This window comes from Haplochromis burtoni, unplaced genomic scaffold (assembly GCF_018398535.1).
Source record: "Haplochromis burtoni strain Fernald_Lab_line unplaced genomic scaffold, NCSU_Asbu1 Contig_347, whole genome shotgun sequence".
Classification (NCBI taxonomy): Eukaryota; Metazoa; Chordata; class Actinopteri; order Cichliformes; family Cichlidae; genus Haplochromis; species Haplochromis burtoni.
Window position 1 is genome coordinate 108985 of NW_024582708.1, and position 23950 is coordinate 132934.

The window sequence follows — 23950 nt, forward strand, 5'->3', positions numbered from 1 at the left end:
CCTGCTTCATGCCCTGGAGGACAGGGCTGTGGCTCCCCACACCCTCTAGAAGATCATTACATGAAGGAACCTTTTAAAAACAATATGGTATCTGTTTTAGCTGTCACATCATGTTCTAGCTCAAGTTAGTAAGCCTTTAGTATAGAAGATGTGTTGAGGAAACTCAATGAGAAAAACCACTGCCTTGGAACATTTCTCAGAGATACTAGGTCTGCATTGGAGCGGAGGGTTGGGTCAACAAAGATAGAGAGGGTTTTGGATAAAGGTGCCTCTCTACCAACAGCTCCATTTGTGGCATTCAGAGGAAGCTAAGGGATATCCCCACTGTTTGACAGGAAGTTTCCCAAGATGGGATGCTTTTTTCTGTATGGTTTGACTTTTCTTATCACCATTATCTCTTCAAGTAGCTCAGAGAAAACAGGCAACAAATGCTTAGCCATCTTCTATTATTACGTCTGTGTTACTTAGATGTAACACATTATTATTTTCAGTGCTTCTGATATTTATTTAGACTCTCTCTTCAATTGATCTTTCTGAATTAAGTTCAAATAATTACTTCTTTCAAATCATCAATCTGTCTATTAGACCCCATTCCTAGAAGACTGCTCAAAGAAGTCCTACCATTAAGTAATGCTTCGATCTTAAATATGATCAATCTATCTCTATTAAAATGTTAGATACCACAGGCCTTTAAGGTGGCAGTAATTAAATCATTACTTAAAGAGCCATTACTTGGCCCAACAGTCTTGTCTAGTTACAAGACAATCTGAAACCTTCCTATATCTCAAAAATTCTTTAAAAAGTAGTTGCAAAACAGCTAACAGATTATCTGCAGAGGAATTGCTTATTTGAAGAGTTTCAGTCAGGCTTCAGAGCTCATCACAGCACAGAAACAGCTTTACTGAAGGTTACAAATGATCTTCTTATGGCCTCTGATAGTGGACTCATGTCTGTTCTTGTTCTGCATTTTACTAAAAAGATTTGAACCTACCTCAGGTATTAAATGTACTTTGCAGCAGTGGTTACTTCTATTTAATAGACTCCAGTTTATTTAAGTAAATGGGGAGTCTTCTTCACATACTAAGGTTAATTATACAGTCCAACAGACTTCATTGGTATGCAGATGATACCTTCTTTTATCTGCCAGATGACACACAGGAATGTCTTCAAGACATAAAGTCCTCGATAGCCTCTAATTTCCTGCTTCTAAATTCAGATAAAACTGAGGTTAATTTAGTCAGCCCTAAAAAGCTTAGAAATATAGTATCTAACCAGATACTGAGTGAATCAGGTGATCCTCCCGGGTTATGTTGCAATAGACCTAGATTGGCTTCCCAGTGTTTCTTCTTCACTATTTACTCTTTGTGTGTTTATACACCACTCTCCATTTGATTATTAGTTGTTATTAATGTCTGGCTCTCTTCTGCAGTATGCCTTTTATTGTGTCTTCCTCCTTCCTCTCGTCACCCCCTCCGTAAGCCTGGTTCTGCTGGAGGTTTCTTTGGTTAAAAAGGAAGTTTTTCCTTTTCATTATTGCCAAGTGCTTGTTCATCGGGGGTTGTCTGAATGTTGAGGTTTTCTCTGTATTATTGTGGGGTCTTTACCTTACAACATAATGCACATTGAGTTAACTGCTGTCGTGATTTGACACTACATAAATAAAACTGAGTTTAATCAAAGAATTACAAGCAGGGATTCAAAGAAATCATTATTATATACTCGCAACAAACAAGGTTACAAAAACAAAGAGGTGCACAGCCGGCTGAAACAACACCAAAACGATGCTTGTGCCAGTGGATGTGACATCTCCTTTGTTGTACATTGCCGTTTGCTAAGGTGAGAAAGCTAGCAAAATGGGCCACAAGAGTTTCGGCGGTTTGTTAACAAGTTACTGAAAATGTTGTTGCCAATTTTCAGATAATTAACTTCTCAGTGGGTTATGTTTTAGTGTTTGCTCATCTCTTATCTCCAGCATGAGTTGCTCAGGAGAAGAGGTTACCAATGTGGAATTGCCAATGAGAATAAGCGGAAGAGACAGATGGTTGGATGGATTGATGGCTCGATGGATGGTCCTAAAAACTTGGGTTTTAATATGATGTCACATTGCTAACAGGTGTTGCTCTACTGGAGAACACCAGAAAGGAGTACACAGATATTTCCAGATAACTAATTTAAGTTGAAACCAGCAATACACAGACACTGAAAAGCTCTAACGTATGGGGACCTATTCAACAACTTCAGTGTGAACCAACATAGTGTTTGTGTAATGAGTCAATGTGCGACCTTCACAATAACTGAAATCCTTGTGCTTTAATCCATCAATTAAATTTTTTATCATCCTCTGGGAAAATGAAGCTGGTCATGATGACCCAGCAGAATCACGTCACCATGGCAACAGTGGAGCAAAGTGTTGTCATAGTGATTAGAGCTAAACAGAAGTGTGTGTGGTGAGGATTAGATGGTTTTATTTTACTGATTCTTGTCTTTTCCTCACGTCCTCTACAGAGCTACCATAACACTTCCCTAGGCCACGCCCACTCAAGCACAACAGTGACGGCCATCTTGGTGACGTTGATGTTGGTGTGTGCACTGGCTGCACTCGGCTGCTATGTCTTCAAACACAAGACTGATGCCTTCCGCTTCCACTACTTCAGAGTGAGACACACACACACACTGCTCCTTGTTGTCCTGGTTACAGTATTTTTATTTTTTACATTTTTGCCTCATTAGCTGCATGCGATTCATAGATTATTTCCCCACCAGAATTACTTATAACTAAGTCCCTCTAGAGCTATGTCTTCCCACTTGATTTGGTAACACCTCTGGGCAGTTATTTTGAAGCTCCAGTTTAAATGAATGGGGAGTCAAAATAAATTTAACTGGGTCATGAAAACAATGCATGAATGGAAACTTAGTTAAGTTAAGTTAAATATGCTAAAAAAGCACTTACAAGGTTTTGATGAGCTAATAAAGTTTTTTTCCCTTCAAGACATACTTAAGCTGTGAATTGTTATTAGTTTTATCTTGGATTAATACTGAGTCATCTTTTCTCTGTCACAGAATGAGGATGAGGATGGTGCAACAGGAGGTAGGCCCAAACCCACACTGGTCTCCATCCCCAACCCTCTCTACGTCAGCTCTAGAGCCTTAGCTGAGCCATTTGAGGTAAGTCTTAGGTACTTTATCTTAAACAAAGATCCAACAAATTTCTGTGTTTCTGAGTGTTTCTCAGATAGCTGTGTGCACAGGTTTTGTTCTTAGAGCAGGCGACCCATATGCCAAGAGGCCCAAGTTCCAATCTGCATTCGGTCCATTTCCTGCAGGTCTTCCTCTTGGCCTTTTTTCCAGCTTTCTTGTCTGTTCTCTGCTGTCCTACGAAAATAAAGGCTACAAAAAAGCACCAAAAGAATCTAGAGTGACCCTGCATGACTTGGAGGTCAAAATAATTTATATCTGTCTTACACTGGTTCTTGGTGCAGCCCTCAGGTCATCCTCAGTTTGACTGTTTTAGCTCTTTCCCCTTTTTTTCAATATGACATCAGAAACCACAGAGAGATACAGAGACAAGACTAAAATTAACAGGACATAAGAGGAGAGTAACTGAGACAAGAAAGTTACAACAGGAGTTCCGGAATAATACATGAAATGTGAACCTAACAACCTAAAGATATTTAAACAGAACTTCAAAACTCGGACACCGCAGAACTCTAAGCAACAGACTCGGAACCATGACAGGACTAGCCCGCTGTATCATTTTTTCACACTGAATTTGGGGTGGCTTTGAATTTAGCCCTCTGTAGGTTGATCATTTTCATTTCCATCAAACAGTGTAGCATCTTTCTGTTCCTATCACATTACCCAGTCCATATATGTAGGTAACCATAGATAAAGATACATGATTTTATTCTTTTCATTGCGATCTGATGTGTTTTCAAAGTGTTCCTTTAGTTTTTCTGAGCACTGCGTTGTGGTGGACTGCGACTGCCATACGTTTGCAAATGGCTGGACGACATAGTTAAACAATGCTGCCCTCACTATTTGGCACCAAGATACAAATCTTTCATATTTTACAACACCAGTTAGCTGCTTGCAGCTCACTGATCTGGCGCTATTGTGCATTGCAGAAAATGAACGGTTGTCTCACTGAAATATAAAGCCTCATCCAGCAATAACCTGCAAAAAGGCTGCTAATGTTAGCCTCACACAGCAGACTAAGCTGGGACTGTGTGCATATGTTTATAAATTTGACTAATGTTTAAAATAATGATCTTAACGGTTTTCATATTTAAGCTTTTTCATTAGTTTATCGTCAAGTTTGACTGTTTAGTTCCTTAAGATTAGTCGACTAGTCTGCATTTTAGAAAATTTTGGGACCTTCAGTAGAATGAGGTTCATGAACACACACCGAATCTGAATGCATGACCGTTTACTCTCCCCCCCCCCCCGGATGGGTTTTCCCCATGTTTACACCGTTTCAGTTCACACAGGGAGTTTTCCACCATCCATCATGCCACACATACAGGTACAGCTGACATCCTAAGCAGACTCACAAATCCTCATATTAGACAGCCTTCTTCAACATCTCCCCTGTTTCCTGGGATGTGCAGCCTCTTGCCTGCCTCTTCTCAGAGATAAGAGGCCTGACTCCATGTGTCTGTGTGCACTTGAAGGAAAGGTGGGAGGTTTTAAACAAAATAAGTTTTAGGCCCTACAGCTGCAGCTGGCAGAGGAAGAGGAGGGTGATGGGAGATTTAATGTTGCACTCTATTACTGTAGCCTGTAGTAACACATAAATATACAGTGCCAGCTGGACAAAAGAGGAGCATCATGGAATTATATTTGTGTCAAAAGTGGCGCACGAGAGAAAATGATTTCACAAGAAATTAAATAATTTCATAGGCGCAGGTATTCATGGCCACTCACTCAATTAAATTCCTCACACGTAAATTCAACAACCTGCTCACATACACCCCGGTAACCAAACGCTCAAAGAAGTCAGATTTTAATCCAACATGCAATACCATCTAGAAATAATCTGACTGGCAGCAACTTTATTTTTTAAGCACAACAATGATCCCAAACACACTTAAAATGCAGTAAAAGCATACCTGGATTGAAAAAACACACAATGGAGCACTATCAGTCATGGATTGGACTCTCCAGAGCTCAGAGCTTAACACTATTAAAGCATAATGAGATCTTGACACAACAAAAGAACAAAAGGCAGCCAGCATCCACAGACGAACATCGGTGCAGACACACTGCTGTACCTCAGCATTCTGCTGCAGGGCTACTGCACATCTCTCAACCTCAAAGCTGCACAGCTTCTAATTTCTAGCACCACTGAGTAAAATAAACATCAGCTGCTCATCCGCTGTTACTAATTAATGATTAGTCTGTGTGTTACTTCATAGCAAGACTGTACTGATCTCAATCTTCATGTCCTCTCTGAGTTATTAAAACTGACAGTAAGGGTGAAAAGAAAGATTTTAATATCTAGATTATGATGTGCACTCCTTAGGGAAGCACTGAAGGCACACCCTTCATTATGCCATTACGCCCAAAGAAAAAAGAAGCACTGCTACCTGTTCACGGTAGAAACTCTCCATGGTGTCATGGGAAGGGATAGTGTTTATTGACAGTCCGAATGGCCCAGGGGACGGAGCTGTTTGTGAGTCTGGAGGTGTGGGATTGACTAGGGATGGGTATCGTTTAGGTTTTATCCGATACCAGTACCAAACCGGTACTTTTGAAATGGTGCCGGTGCTTAAAGAATGGAGAACACAAAATTGGTCCAAAAACCTCTCATGTTCAGCTGTTTTTTTGTAAAAAGATAACAATGTTGGCCTTTTCTGCAGCTATAGGGGATTTATGATATCACTCTTGGCTGGAAGCAGTGCTTAAACAATGGACAAAAAACACAAACTTTGTCCAAAAACCTCTCATGTTTAGCTGTTTTTCACTTTTTCTTTGGTCATTTTAGCCTTTTTGGCCAGGGTGAAGGGAGTATCTGCCATCAAACAAGAAGACAGCCGCATGTAACTACGACGGTGTTTGCTAGTTCACCTTACGTGCATTAATTTAATAACGTGGTTAGCCTACTCAACGTACATTACACACGAACAACATTAAGCTACTGACACAGAGAAGAACGGCTGTTGCTGCCATCATCATCCATCATCGTTTCTGCTACACTGGCAGAGCTAGGGGCCAGGACTCTACTCTTCGGGTTTTTGGGGGATGTTGCTAACTCCGGGTCATATAACAGGCAACCCACGCGCAGTAGATGTGCACGATGTGAGGTCTCGCAGCAAGCTATCAAATACGGCGCATTTCTCGGCTTTTAACAAAATGCTATACGTCGCCAGGTGTTTCATCAGATTCGAGGAGTTACCTCCTTTGAAGTACAGCCAGACTTTTGACCGCTTCACTTTGGGCATTTTTAATCTGTAGCTCTGCTCTAAAAGAACGTACGTACCTGGGCCCGCCTACTACACTCGCAAAGGTAAAATGATTGGCTGGAATCCAAAGTGCATGACATCTCAGGAAAAAAAAAAGCACCGAAATGTGCGCTGCTTTTTGGTCTGGTTACTACCGTTTATGTCAGAGCCGGTACCCATCCCTAGGACTGACCAGAGGTGCCAACCAGAGGGCAGCAGATCAAACAGGTGGTGAGCGGGGTGCAAGGGGTCACCTATGATGGCTCTGGTTTTCCTGAGACAGGAGGATCTGGCGATGGCAGAGGGCAGCCAATGATTTTTTTGGGTGGTGTTAGTTACACACTGCACAGCTGTCCTCTTCTCAGTAGTGGCTCCTGCATACTCAACACCAAGGCAGTAGGAGAGTATCCTCTCCACTGAGGAGCTGTAGAAGGCCACCAGCAGCTTCTGGTCAAGGTTATTCTTTAGGAAAAGGAGGAAGTGCAGCTGCCGTTGATCCTTTTTTACCAGGACATTGGTGTTGTGGGTCCAGGTGAAATTGGAAGAGGTGTGGGTGCCCAGAAACCTGAAGTTGGAGACAGATTCCACCCATTGTCCATTTTTAATGAGAGGGGAGTGGACCTGTCTGTGCCTCCTGAAGTCTATTATGAGTTCTTCTGTTTTAAGGACATTCAGCTTCAGGTTGTTTTCTGAGCAACAGTGGGACAAGTTCTCTACTTCCGCCCTGTATGCTGTCTCATCTCCATCAGAGATGAGTCTAACCACGGTGGTGCTGAGAACAAAGCCCTGTGGGGATCCGGTGCTGAGTGACAGTCAGGGGGGAGGTAGGTAGTCTTTGATCCAGGAGCAAGTGACGGGGGGTTCTGAAGGTGGTCCAGTTTGGTGGTGAGGATGTCTGAGATTATGGTGTTGATTGCTGAGCTGTAGTCCACAAAGAGCATCCTCATGTAGTTCTTCCTGTTCTCCAGATGGCTCAGCGCTCTGTGAAGGGTGATGGCATCCTCTGTGGACTGTGTGTGGGGGAGGGGTGGTCTGAAACCGAACAAAGAAGGCTTTGAGGTTAGCCCCTGACAGCAAGTTTGAACCTGCTGTCGGGGGTTGGAGGGTTCTGGCCTTTGTAGTTGGTGAGAGTTCTCCACATCTGGCGGGGGTTGTTATCAGTGAGGAAGCCTCCCCATCCTGTATGCCTCATTTGCCTGTTTGATGCCCCTCCTCAGGTTGGCTCTGGCAGTGTTGTACAGAGAACAGTCCCTCAGCCTGAAGGCAGAGTTATGAGTTCTGATCAGAGCCTGTACTTCACTTATCATCCAAAGTTTTCGGTTAGGAAAACCACGAATGGTTTTGGTTACTGTTACATTCTCTACACAGCACTTAATGTAGAAAAGGACTGACTGAGTGAAGGTCTCCAGATCCTGGTGTTTGATGTTTTACAACTCTGTCAGATCAAAACAGCCCTGTATTCAGAGAAGCTCATCATCTGGCCAGTTTTTAATGACCCGGGTGTTTGGAGTGAGCTGTTTCCTGAGGGGGGTGTGGGCAGGAATGAGGAGCAGAGAAGAGATGGTCAGATTGTCCTAGGTGGGGGAGGGGTGTTACCCTGTAGGCCTGTTTGATGTTGCTGTACACATGGTCCAGTGTCCTGATCCCCCTGGTACAGTTACAGTTAACATGTTGGAAGAATTTAGGGAATACAGACTTCAGAGATACCTTGTTAAAGTCCCAGCAACAATATCGACGCCCTCCGAGGCTCTGTCTGCTGTTTACTGATGATAAGTTGAAGGTGGTTGGGTGCTGAGCTAACATTAGCATTGGGGGACATGTAAATGTACTATGGCTACCGTTAGCTTGCGAGGTAGATCAAAGTGCCTGCCCTGAATAGACATGGCCTCTAAGCAGTGACCATCTGTAATTCTACTGTTACGGCACCAATCCTGAAGCAGATAAGCACAGAGCCTGCTGGCCCTTCCCTAACCAGATCTTTGTTGCGGTCCTGGCGGTGTAATGTCTGGCCCAGTAACTCTACCAAGACATCGGGGAAATCTGGATGGAGCCAGGATTCAGTTACAATCTGTAGACAACACTCCCGGACAAAGCGGTTAAATAAATCTCTAATTATAGCCCCTCCATTTTATTTGTGAGGGATCTGGCATTGGTGAGGAAGACGATTGGAAGCAAGGATTTGTGTTTTTCTTCTCGCAGCTGGATAGAGCAGCAGCACAAAAACCTCTAATGATCCCTGTTGTTCCCTAACAGAAAGAAAACAAATGGCAAATATCTAAACCGTGTTCTTAAATAATAAACAAGAGAAAAGATTATTACCAAAAAGAGTCTTCTCACTCCTATTTAACTACTGCCAGGTGCTCAATTCGTATGGATAAATATTTACAATTTCCTCTAAGCTAACAACCAAAATGTTGATGTGAAAAATAAAAATCAGCTCTCCAGATTCAGTTACTGGCTTGTATTCAGGCTTTGAACACACTTGATGCTACTGGCGGCCGGCTGGCTCTTAGTTGGGTGCAGAGGAGACGAGGAGAGGGACGAGGTGGCTGTCAGCTGGAGGTTAGGAGGCTGCTGTCCATCCAGTAATTTAATCTGCATCCAGTCTTTGTGATGAGCTAGCTTAGGGGGTTGAGGCCTAAGAAGAGCAGTGTGGACTTGCTTGTCTCAGTGATAATAATAGTGTTGATGGAGAGTAATTTTATCTTTATATCTTGCAACATCGAGTCTAGGCACAATCTTCATCCTCGGCTCAGTGGCTGCAGTGATTGCAGGTGGTTGGGCATCATATAATTCAGTTACACTGACATCTTGTACCAGGGTCACCTCATTATATCCGTACTCATTGTGTCTATACTGATCTTCAGCTTCAGTAGTAGCTTTCCTTTATTGATATCGTAGCACAGAGCTACCAAGTGCTTGTTGATCATTGTCGATGTTGGTCTGCTGCTCATTAATATAACCTCTCTTAGTGGGTTGGCTGGCATAATAGAATTCAATTAATTCCATGTTCTGAGTCCTTGCTTTGTTCCTGTAGGCTGCTTGTCAGTATGTCAGTATTTGCAAACTGCTGATGATCTCTCTCTGAGGGTGTTTGCAGTCTGTCCAAGTCAGACTGCAATTGTTTCAGAAAGGTTGCCTCCTATCAGGCGACCTGTGCAATCGTGGGCGTGACTGTGCAACACCCTCAAGCTCTGGGCAACCATGTAGTCATCGCAAGTTGTAGTCAGTCACAGAATGGGAAAGAAAATTCAATACAATCATCAGGCACTACCAATATATTTATTCATTGTTTATTTGTGGATGCAAGGAGGTTGAGGTCCTATTTTTACTCATGACTGAGGCATTAGCTTGCTCTGAATTAGAAGGAAGCTTTGTCAAGCTGAGTGTGTCCAACACTTGAAGTTTTTAGTCGGTTCAGCTGATTTAATGTATATTATTTTAGGATGGTGTTGTGTGAGATGAGCCCTCTTGTTTATTCCCACAGTATATTTATAATCAGTATGTCCTCTCTTCTCCACAGTAGACATGGACCACTGGGATGTTTACAAGACTGATTCAATTGCGTTTTGTTATGTTTGTACAGTGCTAAGATTTTTTTGAGTCTCATATTATCCATAAAACTCTGTAACAGATGCCATGGCGTCTCCAGACTGTTTCACACCTGTCACACGTGCTCAGTGTGAAGCTGCTCTCATCTGTGAAGAGAACAGGGTGCCAGTGGCGGCCCTGCCAGTTCTGGTGTACTCAGGTGAATGCAAATGGTGCAGCAGGATGCTAGTCTGTGAGCACAGATCTCACTAAGGGAGTCAGGCCCTAATGCCATGCTCATGGAGCCTGTTTCGGAGGTGTTGGTCAAAAACATGCACACGAGTAGGGCTGTAGGGCACAAAGGAGCAGATACTGGTCATATTGCAGGCTTGAGGCCCTTCTATGGCCCTTTCGAGCTATCATCATGTAACAGTCTCTCTCCTGGTATCTTCACACTTTTGAGGCTTTACTGGAAAACACAGCAAATGGTACAGCAACCGTTTCGCAATAGCGCATATGGATGTTTTATCCTACAGGAGCTGGAATAGCTGTGAAACCTGAATGGGATGCAGGTATCATCTCATGTTACACGCAGTGCTAAGGACACTAGAAGGCAAAATGAGAGGAAAATCAGTCAGCAGAGATAAGGAGAGAACAATGGTCTGTGACCACCACCTGCTAAACCGTTCCTTTTGTGGGATTTGGCTTGTTGTTGCCTCTCCGGTGCACCTGCTGTCACTTTCATTTGCACCAAAGCACCTAAAATAGATTCGTAATGGTTTGTGTTTCTAACTGGCCTGATTGATATCCCTCAGGTTTAACTGAGTTTGTGTTATGCTGTGATAAAGGATTGTTCCCTTAATATTTTTGAGTGTGTATTTCTATAGAATATTTATCATTATGTAAATATACATAAGATAAAAATATAGAGAGAGTATATATTTATTGATTCTTTAATATTTTTATTCATAATATCAGAACTTTCAGGAGAAAAGGAGAAAGGTCAGACCACCGTTTGCCACTTCTCTGTATTTGGAAGGCATGTCGATTTTAAATAAAAGGGGGGAAAAAAGCTTGTGTTTAAATGGCAGCTCACAAATTAAATTAAATGCCACACAGAACATGTGGACAATATCCCTGAACAATATCAGTATAGTTACTGATACTTGTTTAATTGTTCAGGATAAAAGCAAGCGTGTGTTCATCCTAATAAAAATCCTGATAAAGAACTGAGAAACACAGTATTTGTCAGCACACAATTTGGCTCCTTCTTTAAAATTTAAGAACTAAACGATCTAATTGGAGCCTGATGATGTGTAGCTTTCTCCTTTTTCTCCAGATTCTGCCATCTTCCTGCATGATTTCACAAAACACTGAAACACTGCATAACAATCCAACAGCACACATTATTTCTTGCTGCTTGAGAAATAACTCAGAGAATGGGCGATCATGGCTCAAGAGTTGGCCGTTCGTCTTGTAATCAGAAGGTTGCCGTTTCGAGCCCCAGCTTGGACAGTCTTGGTTGTTGTGTGCTTGGGCAAGACACTTCACCTACCGCCTGCTGGTGATGGCCAGAGGGGCCGATGGCGCGATATGGCAGCCTCGCTTCTGTCAGTCTGCCCCAGGGCAGCTGTAGCTACAACTGTAGCTTGCCTCCACCAGTGTGTGAGTGTGAGAGTGAATGAATAGTGGAATTGTAAAGCGCTTTGAGATCTCAAAAAGCGCTATATAAATTCAATCCGTCATTATTAGAATGTCCATGTGTTCACTAAAAAGTAGATTATCTAAACGTGTTTATGCTGTCGGAGTTCTTGTGAAGGACACTTAGTTCTCTTCACTTTGCAGCTTACACATTCCTTCTCTATCAGAGGAGCTTCAGCTTGTTTTCAGCTGTGTGACCTCCAGAATCACATTAATGCCTGAGACCACAATCAGCCTTCAAGGTCACACTGACATTTAAAAAAAAAGTTTGCTGAGGGTTAGATCAGAAGATTAGAAACAGTGTCATGTCTCAGTTAGATGTTATGGTGTAAGACTATACAGACAGCAACAGAGTAGCTTAGCATTGGTCATAGCCACAGATAATCTCCAACTAAAGAAAAAAATCTCATGTCAGTTAATTAACAGGATCACATTTGGTGTCATCATCATTTGGGCATCCAGTTAGAATATATAACATTTTCTTTTCTTTTAAATAATCGTTTAAAATAAACAGGGGTACGAGGAGAAGTTTAAAAAAGCTCACTGACCAGCCGCTGGCTCTGGATAGTTTCATTGTGAAAGAAAGCACCTGCTACCATCCACCACTGGCTTGTTTTACACAGCAGGTGTAAATATATTAAAGCTTTATCTACTCATTATTCTGCAAATTTAAATTATTAAGTTAAAATATGAAACTACCGAATTATTATGCGTGAAGCAAGGAGCATATGAAATATCTAAATTCAAATTAATAGAAATAAATTAGCTGTTTTAGTTGCCCAGTGAGTCTGATCTGCAATCCCAGGGACCCAATGTGGAAGAAATGTTATGTTAGAATCCACTTTCTTTTTTAGGCACCTCTCATTTCTTTATATTTTGATTTAAATGAGCCAGACCTTTATTAATATGAGCTGAGCAATAGTTCTCCAGGTTTTCTGGAGGCCTTTCAGAGTTCTTCTTTGGACATTGGCTGCTTTTTTACTCATTTTCAGTCCAGTCCTTGTACTTGACCACTTGTTTTTTGTGTGTGTTGAACCAATTTACACTGACCTATAAATCATTCAAGCAGTGCAAAAGCGCCTAACTGAAGGGATGAATCAGTATTGTCTATACGTCTATACGTAACAGACAACTTAGCAAAGAACCAATTTTAAATTTTAAATTAGCACTTAATTGGTTGGCCTCCCCAGAGCCCAGATCTCAATGTTATTGAAGCAGTGTGGGATCATCTTGACAGAGAAAGAAACAAAAGGCAGCCAAGAACATCCTTCAAGAAGCCTGGAGAACTAGTCCTGAAGACTAACTAACTTCACATTTTTGTTGTAAAGGTTAATTTAAAAGGCAGCACGGTGGCACGGTGGTTAGCACTGTTGCCGCACAGCAAGAAGGTCCTGAGTTCAATTCCACCATCAGGCCGGGGTCTTTCTGTGTGGAGTTTGCATGTTCTCCCCATGTTTGCGTGGGTACTCCGGCTTCCTCCCACCATCCAAAGACATGCAGCTTGTGGGGATAGGTTAATTGGATAATCCAAATTGCCACTAGGTGTGAATGTGCGAGTGAAAGTGAGTGCGAATGGTTGTCTGTCTCTGTGTGTTGGCCCTGCAACAGACTGGCGACCTGTCCAGGGTGTACCCCCCCTTTCGCCCTATGACAGCTGGGATAGGCTCCAGCGCCCCCCACGACCCTGAAAAGAATAAGCGGAAGTGAATGGATAGATGGATGGTTAATTTAAAAAAGGAAAAGAGTGTCCCAAGTGACTCCATATAGATTCATAATTTCCTGAGTGGCAGGGTGAAATTGGGCAGAGTCTTCTGGGCAGCATTTTCTCGTTCTCTCACACATTACACACAGCAGGAGATAATTCACATCAGCCTCACTCTCATTGCTGTAAATAGTGTGTGGGGCTTAAGGGGTGTGGGGCACACAGTCTGATCCCACTGTTCTGGGCATTAGCTTTCTCGTATCCACCAAAATCAGGCAAGTTCTAGAAAAAGGTAAAGCAGTGGAAGGGGTGGGGTGTTCAGGTGAGGGAGACTATCCTTTGCGGTGGATGTAGACCTTGGTTGCCATGGTGCTCTGGGGTGCTGTGCTTACGGTCCCAGATCTGCCTCCCCCGCCCTGCGATGGGGTGTGGGTTTACCAAGCCAGATGCTTAACTGGCTTTCTCATTCCGGTCTTAAGTATCATGACAGCGCACACACACACACACACACACCCCTCAAACAACATATCACTCACACATATAGAATCTGACACACCCAGCATATCACTCCCAACGTGGGCAAGTCGGGGCAGGTCTTCCTACACCCATTTCCTGCACCCTACCCAGGGTGGGTCTCGACTGTTGGTTCATGGTGGCGGTGGTGGTTCTGGTGGTGGTTGGGCAGTTTCTTGCATCTGGAGCCCTGTTCTCAGTTCATGGCAGCATTGTCGGTGTCTGGTACTATGGGGCTGTTGCCCTTTGGCCTTGAGGGCTCCATCTCTGGCCTCCCTCCTCCTTCTGCTGGGAGGGGCACACAGTTGTCATCGAGACGTGTGACCTGGGGTCTTCAGTACTCTAGGGGTCTCCGGGGTGTTTCTCTGTCTGCTTCTGGCTCCTGGGGGCATTATTGTAATTTCTCACTGTCATTGTCAATACACACACATGTAGATTGCTGGTTTGTGTATCCATGTTTTTGTTTTTTCAGGTGTGATTTGGTTTTTTTTTGTATGTGTTGTGTGTTTTCCACGTGTGCTCTGTCCTCTTATTCTTATGTTTTCCCCTGTGTTCTCCCTCCTTCTTTACTCCTTTTCTTTCGCCTTGTCACCTTTGGCATTCCCATATTACACATGCACTCGTGAATAATAATAGAAATAAGTAAAGAAGTAAAAAGTAGAAAAAGAAAGCCACAAACAAGAGGATCCTATAGAGAGTCTATAGAGCTCATCTTGGAAAAGCAAATGTTTTTGGAACAACAGTCACATTCTGATTATAACTGTAAAAGCTGCCATACAAGACAGGCTTAAAAAAACATAAATGAACAAAGATAATTTTAGAATATTACTTTTAATGTAAATATGTGGTTTGCTGCAGTCAGCTGTCAGATTTATTGCTGTAGGTGAAATGTGTTAATTATTAAAAAGCTTCAAAGCTCAGAAGGGGCAATGATTTATTAAGTTTAATAGTAAAAGGATCTTTTATGGGAAATGACGAAACACCTCAGTGTAAATATGCAACCATGTGAAGTTATTGATTGTTCTGAGTTTTCAGTCCTGACTTGAAACAAAAACATTTCTTCTCAAACTTCATCTGAAACCATACACGGTATTATTTTATCAAATTCAAATTCACAAGTTGGCAAATTAAACTACCCCCCCCTCCCCAAAATAAATAAATATAATTTGCCCAGTATCCCCTTTGACATCATCTTCCACAGCATGTCCCGACAGCTTCCAGCATGGTGGTTATATGTAGCAGTCTTGTTCTGACGATTTTCACTGTGCACTCAACGATTTCACCATAAACCTAAACATAAACATAAATTGTTTATAAGGTGACAGCTGCACATTAGAGTTCTATAAGTTTAAACTGGACACATTTAAACATTAAAGTTAATAAAGGAGACATGGAAACTGCTTCAATTTCACCGCATCACCAAATTAATACATGAAATTACAGATCCATGATAATGGATAATGATAATGCTTCATTTAGTGGTTTTAGTAAAGTGCGGCTTAATAAGAGGCACATCTTTGGTGGAGCCAGAATTTATAATATAGTCTTAAAACATTCAGAAAAAAATTAAATTGAAAGGAATCAGCAGTATTTGAACCAGGGTCTCCTTATTGCTAATCTTGCAATGTGTGCAACCACCAGCCATACAACCTTCTAGCAGATATCTTTGCACATCTGTGCAGCTGCAGTAACCACAGCCAGAGCATCTGCTCTTCCATGACCCTCCAGCAGATTACAATAAAAAAAAATCTGTCCTGTTCACCACAACTTTCTACACTTTGTGGTTTACCTGTTCTAAACATCTTCTCTCTTTCCTGCAGGACACCAATCAGGAGGTGGAGCCAGAAGAACCGCCAAATATTCTCGACCTGGGCCATTAAAACCAGCTGACCCAGTATAACTGGAGCTGGCTGTTAACAAACCACAATAACTCAGTGACTTCATCTTGCTTTAGAAATTTCCACACAGTTTAACTGTAATCAATTATGGAATAAAAGTTTACTAAACCCAAATCCTCTCTGGGTAAAAAACCTCAGTCCGTGTTTTTATTGTGTTAAATAATTGTTCAAAAAAGTGTCGTTCCTCTAACAGCCACTAAAGGCTGGCTCCAAAGGTGAGTCAGTCCCTACAGAGTCCCATGTTCAACACAGTTACACCTGGTTTTGGATAATTTCTCCCTTAGTAAAAAAATCTCAGGTGAATCTTATCCATTTTCATTTGGTAAGGCTTAATGTAAGGGGCATGACTGTTCTGGCTAATAGGTGGTGAAACTATGGAGAACAGTTAATATTTTTGTAGGATAGCCATTAATTCAGGATACTGCGTTTGGCTGCGTTTGGATAGTGACAGCCAGGAGATTTCCAGGAAAAACAGAAGTTGGTAGATATGACCTATCATTGTGTTTGTGCTGCTGGTGCCTTAAGAAGAAGCATTTTAAATAGATTATCTGATGAATATTGTGGACTTCTGTGTGATACAGTTGATCAAAGTTTGAGATTCTGTGAGTCAATTTCTGATATTGCATTAGTCTATTCCTTACCTCTAACTGAACCTAACCCACACAGTTTATATGGCTGGTGAGTGTTAGCTAGCTTAATACTCTACTTTCTTGTCTAAATACGGTCACTTCTGGCTCAAAATACCAAAAATAACTCTTCAAATTGTGGAGTCCCTCATCTCTCCCTGTAAAGGAACTGAATTCTTACAGATAATATTTCCTGTGAACAGGCAGTCAGTCTCATCAGGAATGTGCCAGACCAACTTTGGTTCTTTTACCTCTGCACATCAGAAAAACTAGTCAGTTAAATATATTGTCGGAAAAGCACACAACCCTACCCAGACCACAAAGGGCATAAAATACAGATATAGCCAATGTGGCATTGTCGAATGATTAGTGAAGTCCCATTATGAAGTCTTAGACTGAGTGATTTCACTGTTGCTAATTGCTAACATTATGCATTATTATTGATAGCCTGTGTCTCTTGTGTCTTCAATTCAATTCAATTCAATTTTATTTATATAGCGCCAAATCACAACAAAAGTCGCCTCAAGGCGCTTCATAGATACAGAGAAAAACCCAACAATCATATGACCCCCTATGAGCAAGCACTTTGGCGACAGTGGGAAGGAAAAACTCCCTTTTAACAGGAAGAAACCTCCGGCAGAACCAGGCTCTGGGAGGGGCGGCCATCTGCTGCGACCGGTTGGGGTGAGAGAAGGAAGACAGGATAAAGACATGCTGTGGAAGAGAGACAGAGGTTAATAACAGATATGATTCAATGCAGAGAGGTCTGTTAATACATAGTGAGTGTGTTTAGTTTTTCTTCCCCTCTGTCTTGTTAGTTTGATTCTGTTCACTTGTGTCTTATTTTCCTCAGCTGTTCTCTCTAGCTGTGTCCCAAAACGTAGGCTGCATCCTTCAGAGGCCGCATTTGAAGGCCGATTACGTCACAGCCAGGCGACGAAGGCTGTCCCAATTTGTCGACTCCTTTAAATGCGGCCGACAAATGCGTCCTTCATTTCCACGAATTTGAAGGATTGGTCGGGTGTGTCCTTCGTGGCCCACCATATCCCAAAATTAATAACGCGGCCCAGCCAATTCCAATTTCCAACAATGGTGCTAGCTACTAAGTTTTAATATTACCCTTATTAATCTTTCTGGGTCACAAAATAAACTTTTAACCTATTTTCAGGCGAGAAAGTAGCCGTGTAAACTTCAAATATCTGCTTGGTTAATCAAAACACCACATATTTTCAAAAGCGCTCCAACGTTTTCGGAGACATCTGTTACCCACTCGCTCGATATCTAACCGGGGGTTCAATGGTCACTCGAGCCGGCGAGAGCAGCAGACTCCCGGCTTCATCGTTTTCAGACCCCCGCCGTCTTTCGCTATTCAGGTTAAACACGATATATAAGTCACTCGGATAACTTAAAAATTTTATTGTTTGGCTTTTTTTAGTGTTTTATTTGTTCCGGAGTAAATCGGTTTGGCTGAGATCAAAGTTATTAGATTAGATTAAATAAAACTTTATTAATCCATCAGGTGGGTTCCTCCGGGATTTTCACACAGCTGAATAAACGTCAAACAGAAAACTGATTAAACAGAAATGTGAGACAGTCGAGAATTTATGGCCAGTGTCCTGTTCTTTTTTAGATAGCAAGGAGCAGATGGCTGAGTTTATTAAACTCCACCGAGACAGCGCAAATCTGATGGCTAGACCGTCCCATTTCACAGCCTCGTACTTCCGGCCTTCTCGGTCTTCAGAGGACCCGGCCTTCACGGTCTACATGGGCCGGGTCCTTCGAAGGATGTGGCCTACGTTTTGCGACTGACTGACTCCCTGATTACCTCATGTGTGTATTTAAGTTCTTGGAGTTTCTTAGTTCTTTGCCTGGTTTTCCTGTTGGGTACTGGTTGTCTTGTGGCTCTCTGCCATAGGTTGGAGTTTTGAACCTCAGTTTTCATCTACATGGGGGTTTGCTGCTGTTTAAATAAAGGTCAGTTTTCTTTTCATCAAGTTTGCTTTAAGTCTGCATCTTGGGTCCATTTCCCTTTTAATAATGACAAAAAAATATGTAGTTGGCTCCTTCTGTGTATTCCTCCTCTCTAATAATGAGAAGAAAGTGGAAAATTTAGTTACCAGAAAGATTTTATTCAAAATGGTTTCTGTCAGTGCAGAGAGCCGGCTGTACAAAGTGGTTGATTCAAAGCCTGAAGTCTCATCTTCTACTGCTCACTTCTACAGTGAGCCACACTTTTGCACTGTTTGACCTGCTCCTTCATCACCATGAAAACACACAGATAGCAGTTTAATTTTGCCTAAAAGTAAACTGTAAAATTTAGTTTAATCTGCTGCTCAAAATAGCCAAAAACAATGCTGTCCTCTTTCAGTTTGATAAAGTCCACGGTGCCAATTTAGATTTACCTCAAAAATAAGGACATCATCCTTTAGTGTCAAACATACTGTACTGCCTCAGGGAGCAGCTGCATTTCCACAAACACCCAAAATGTCCACCATCATTTAAAATAACAACCTGAAAGAGGACATTAAAGTTCATCAATCTTCCCATCTGCTGCCGTTTTGGTCATGAATCATTGATGGTGGTGCATGTCTGCAGTGAGGCACTAGTGCTGAATCTGCAATAAAACAGCTGCAGTGATGTAACACACAGAATGGAGGAAATAACTGCATGCTCATCTGACAGCAGCAATGACACCAACTGCATGAACCTCACAATACAGCGTCACCAAGGGTTTCAAAACAAGGGGAAAACTGCTAATCTTTAGCATAATGACTGGGATACTCAAATTACTATCCTTTAGCACTGAAAACTAAAAGCAGAAACTGTTAGCCTTTCGCATAAAGACTGGAAATAGATGTAAACTGCTAGCCAAAGCATAAAATCAGGGAAATGGAAACAGCTAGCCTTTAGCACAGAAGACTAGAAGGAGAAATGAAACTGCTAGCCTTTAGCATAATACTCTATCTTCATTTGTAAAATGTTTCTAGGTGCCTAATTTTCAGAGATCTGTGTTCCTGCTGGTCTTACAACTCACCCCTCAGCTCTTAGCTGACCAGGTAGTTGAAACTCATGATACCTGGCGAGAACAACATAATTTACAAAACACTGCTGGCTTTTGCAGCTCAGTGGAAGTTAACCACGAGATATATTTCACTTTAGTGATTTCCAATGGTTAAGGATCAATTTATTTCAGTGTTTTATTTTTTTCCTGAGCAAGTAGAATAGCTTTCTGTATAGTTGAAAATTAATATTTCACTCATCTTTGTTCCCTGATGTAGAAATGTGCTATACTTGTTTTAAAATTAACATTAAAGTGTTTTAGTTCAGGTGGAAATTGCAAGCTTTATCACTAGGAGCAGAGATACCTGGACCAACGTGTTGATGCTATACATAGAGATCCTCCAGAAATTATCAAAATATGTTTTTAATATTTATTCAACTCTATTATAAACACCTGGGGCCCGTTCTTCGTACCTCGCTAAGTAAGTTAGCTGGATTAGATTGTTGACGATTTCGCGTGATCTTGGATCGTTCGGTTCCCCGAAGCTCATCCGGGACTTGCTGTCATAGCAACAGAGCCGTAAGCGTAAACCTGCTCGGGAGCAGGTTTACTTTATGTAAACAGGATTAGATCGCGGCCACGCAGGTATGTCCGCTTCATTTATACGAAAGCAACAGCGATATTCCACCACTGTTTCACCATAAATAAATAACATCAATGTAACTAAAGATAATGCAGCACTTGATCCTTTATTGATGTCACACAGATACATACAGGTCATTTCCTAAAAAAGGGAAATGAACTATTAACATTCTATTACATGTATGTGATTATTACAGATGTAATTCATATTTCAGAGTAGTAATTGTAAATTACTTCGTGTAATCAAGATGAGAGACCACGGCTATAAAAGCGAAGGTGGATTTGGGAAGCCTGTCGCAGCCATGTCCTGTCCGTTTACGCGAGCCACCCATTGCGGAAGGTGCAAGATTGATAAGGAGAGTCCTCAGAATTCAGCGTATATTGCGGGACAGACAGGATCCTTTAGCTCAGCGCGACAGTGTGCTCATTGAGAGATATCGATATTCCCGTGAGGGTATTATTTACTTAACCAACTTGTTGACGAGGGGGTGCAGGACCACCACCTGTCTTTTTTTGCTCTGCCCTTTTCTTGGTTGCTGTTATAAACAAACAAACAGATTATTTCAGGGTCTCTTTCCAAGAGACGAAAAGCAATATAAGTGATAAATATTACCATTCTGTAGGATATTCTTATATTTCACTTTTACTTGTTCCCATGTTCTAGTGGGTCCTGTTGTGGCTCTAATGTGAAAGGGGATATAATATAACATATTATAATATAATGTAATATAATATTGGATAATATAGTGTAATATAATAAATCTACCCTACCGCCTACTGGTGTTGGCCAGAGGGGCCGATGGCGCGATATGGCAGCCTGGCTTCTGTCAGTCTGCCCCAGGGCAGCTGTGGCTACAACCGTAGCTGCCTCCACCAGTGTGTGAATGTGAGAGTGACTGAATAGTGGCATTGTAAAGCGCTTTGGGTGCCTTGAAAAGCGCTATATAAATCCACTCCATTATTATTGTTATTATTAAATTACTTACGAGTTTAATTTGTCAGCAACTTTCTGCCAGCCCTCTCTCCTTGCTTTTGCAGCCTTTGCAGTGTTCCCTTGCGTTCTGATTAAACTCTGAAACTCCTGAAATCCCTCACTCAAGAGTTCTTGCTCTGCTGCCGAAAAATACCGAGCGCGCTCCTTCGACATTTTCGCCGACCAATCAGAGGGTTGCCGATCAATGTTTCTACTATCGATGCGTAGCCCCTTTTACGACACCCAGTGATCTCACATTACTTCATCCAGCTGTACTAATCGTCAACAGCAGGTGTGTTCGGAGAACCGGATTAGCGAGCTCACGGTTAGCGCGATGATTTGGTCTTGGATGTGTCATTTGATCTTGGATGTAGTAAGCGACGTACGAAGAACGGGCCCCAGCTGTCTGTTAAGTTTTGGGAATCTACAGAATAAAAATAAAGTAATTCTGACATCTGACCTGTTTTTTGTTTTGTTTTGTTTAATACGCAGCATGAGCTGTGTGCGCATGTATATGTGCTTTATTCAAAGACAGTTTATGTTTCAGTCATGTAGTGACGATTGGTGCTCAACTTAATGAACTTAATGTTAGACATTATAAAACAGATCATATACATCTCTGATAGTTAGAAATCAGCTAATATTGGCCATGAAGACTAAAGGAAGGTAGGTGTTTTTTAGATCTAAAGACAACTTTTATATTTTTGTATGTCTTGGCGCATGCTCAACCATCCAGGTAAGGATATCATGAAAAGTTGATTCTGTTCATCTGAACATAGCGTTTCAGTGGGAGAAATATTTCGTTATCATCCAAGTGACTTCTTCAGTCTGAGCTCCCCAACCTTATAAACAGTATCTTTGCACAATGACTGATACTAGCACCACTCATGAACAATGGGCTGAGGGGGTCAGTTTTTTGATCATTAATATTCTAATTGTCATGACTATTGATCAACCATTTGTCAGTAGCCATTGATCAAAAACCATGTATCAATGGCCATGAGTACCATTCACGGAGCGGATTGGCTGCAATGACAGCATTGTAAGATGGTGAAAGATATACCCTTAGGTCCCGTCCTCGATTTAGAATAGAATAGAATAGAATAGAATAGAATAGAACAGCCCTATATTTTCATTGTACAGTTTTATCTGCTTAGCCAGAGGTTGTTTAGTTTCCCCCAATGTAAAAATCACAGCAATTCTCCTGGCACTTAACAGCGTATGGTATATTACTCTGTTACGGTGGACCAATTTATAAATAATAGATAATAAAGTGGTCCACCCCAAGGATCCAGTCTCCAGGTAATATAAATAAAAATAGCAATATAATGTACGCTGTTGAGTGCCAGGAGGATTGCCGTGATTTATACGTTAGGAAACCAAACAACCTCTGGCTAAGCGGTTGGCACAACACAGAAGAGTTAATTCGTCCAGCCAGGACTCCACAGTCAATTTACACCTACAGGCCAGTGGACACTCTTTCAATGATGAGGATGTACACATCTTGGACAGGGAGGAACGCTGGTTTGAGTGGGGAGTCAAGGAGGCCATTTACGTGAAAAGGGAACAACAATCCCTGAATCGAATAGGGAGCCTAAGGGTACATCTTTCACTATCTTACAATGCTGACATTCTGCAGCCATTCTTCAACTCTCTGTGAATGGTACTCATGACCATTGATCAACGGTCTTTGATCAGTAGTTGTTGATCAATGGTTGCTGATCAATCGTCATGGCAATTTGCATATTAATGATCAAGAAACAAACTTCACAATGCAAATGTACTGTTTAGAAGGTTGGGGAAGCCTGCAGTCGCTTGGTTGAGTGACGGAATGTTTCTCCCAATGAAAATGTTATGTTCAGATGAACAGAATCAACTTTCTGAGATATTTTTGTTTGTTGTTCTATAAAAAAATCGAGTAATTAGATGTATCATGGGCAATTTCTGTTGTAATTATTAATCAGTGAAATTACAGGGGAATGGCAGTAAAAGCAAACTACAGCTGAGCTGAGCTGTGATGTCATTTTGGGCACTGTCAATTGTAGAATGATTACGCTGCATCCTCCCATCCTCAGAAAGTCCAGATTCCCGTGTGAACTTTGTGAACTTGCTAAGTAAGTCAAGTGAATGTCATGATTAGCTGAGGTTTAAATCTTCATTAAATCCAGTTAACCGAAAACATGAATAAAACAATTAAGTGAGCCAAAGCTTAAGTTTAAGAAATAGCAACAAGATTTTTCTGACAAATGACAGGTCTCTGGGTGGTGGGTTTAAGATTGATTAATCTGTAATCTCAAATATAACCTTTTCTGGGGCCAGTTAAAAATGCAGGAAAAGTTACCATGGTGATAGTTAGGAATTAAACCATCTGTGTAAATCAAAAAATAACAAACAAATTAAACCTCAACATACCTCTCTGAGACCCAAAGCATGCTTTGTGGTACAAGTATCTGGCAGCAGAACCAGTGGAGGCATCAACATTACAATCCATTTTAAAGATCCATGAATCAATCCCAGGAGGAGAAACAAATCCCTTGGGTGTTGTGTTAATATGGGCATCTGGTGCAAAAAACTTCCAAATCAAATATTGGGTGTTCCTTGCTGCTCCCTGCAGGGACTTCTTGTGAATAAGTGAGTAACCAAAACTAGTACTCTGTCATACTGACATTTTTTTATTGTCTAAACAAGCCAAAGTCTTATTTTGTTGGCTTTCAGTTCATTTCTTTGCTGCCAGAACTGATGTTTCCATCAAAACCGGCCTCATTCAGGCTGCATTTGAAGTTATGTCTCTTTCATTGGATGTCAAATGTGTTCTTTTTCCCCACTTCTGGTTTTCCTCCCGGCTGTCTAAACAGACAAACTGTGTTGTGTTTACACAGCAGGTGTGTGTGTGTGTGTGTGTGTGTGTGTGTGTGTGTGTGTG

The 23950-nt window shown here is 41.7% G+C and overlaps 1 protein-coding gene across 1 annotated transcript in view; it reads left to right on the top strand.

Moving 5' to 3' along the window:
* LOC102314216 (stabilin-1) overlaps positions 1–16910 on the top strand; it is a gene marked incomplete at its 5' end in the record, with an annotated part of 122182 nt that extends 105272 nt beyond the window's left edge. Inside the window, 3 exon segments of the mRNA XM_042228756.1 lie at positions 2506–2655; positions 3061–3165; positions 15708–16910. Coding sequence (XP_042084690.1) covers positions 2506–2655; positions 3061–3165; positions 15708–15767 — 315 coding nt within the window. The 3' untranslated portion in view covers positions 15768–16910.
* Between the last annotated feature and the right edge of the window lie 7040 nt (positions 16911–23950).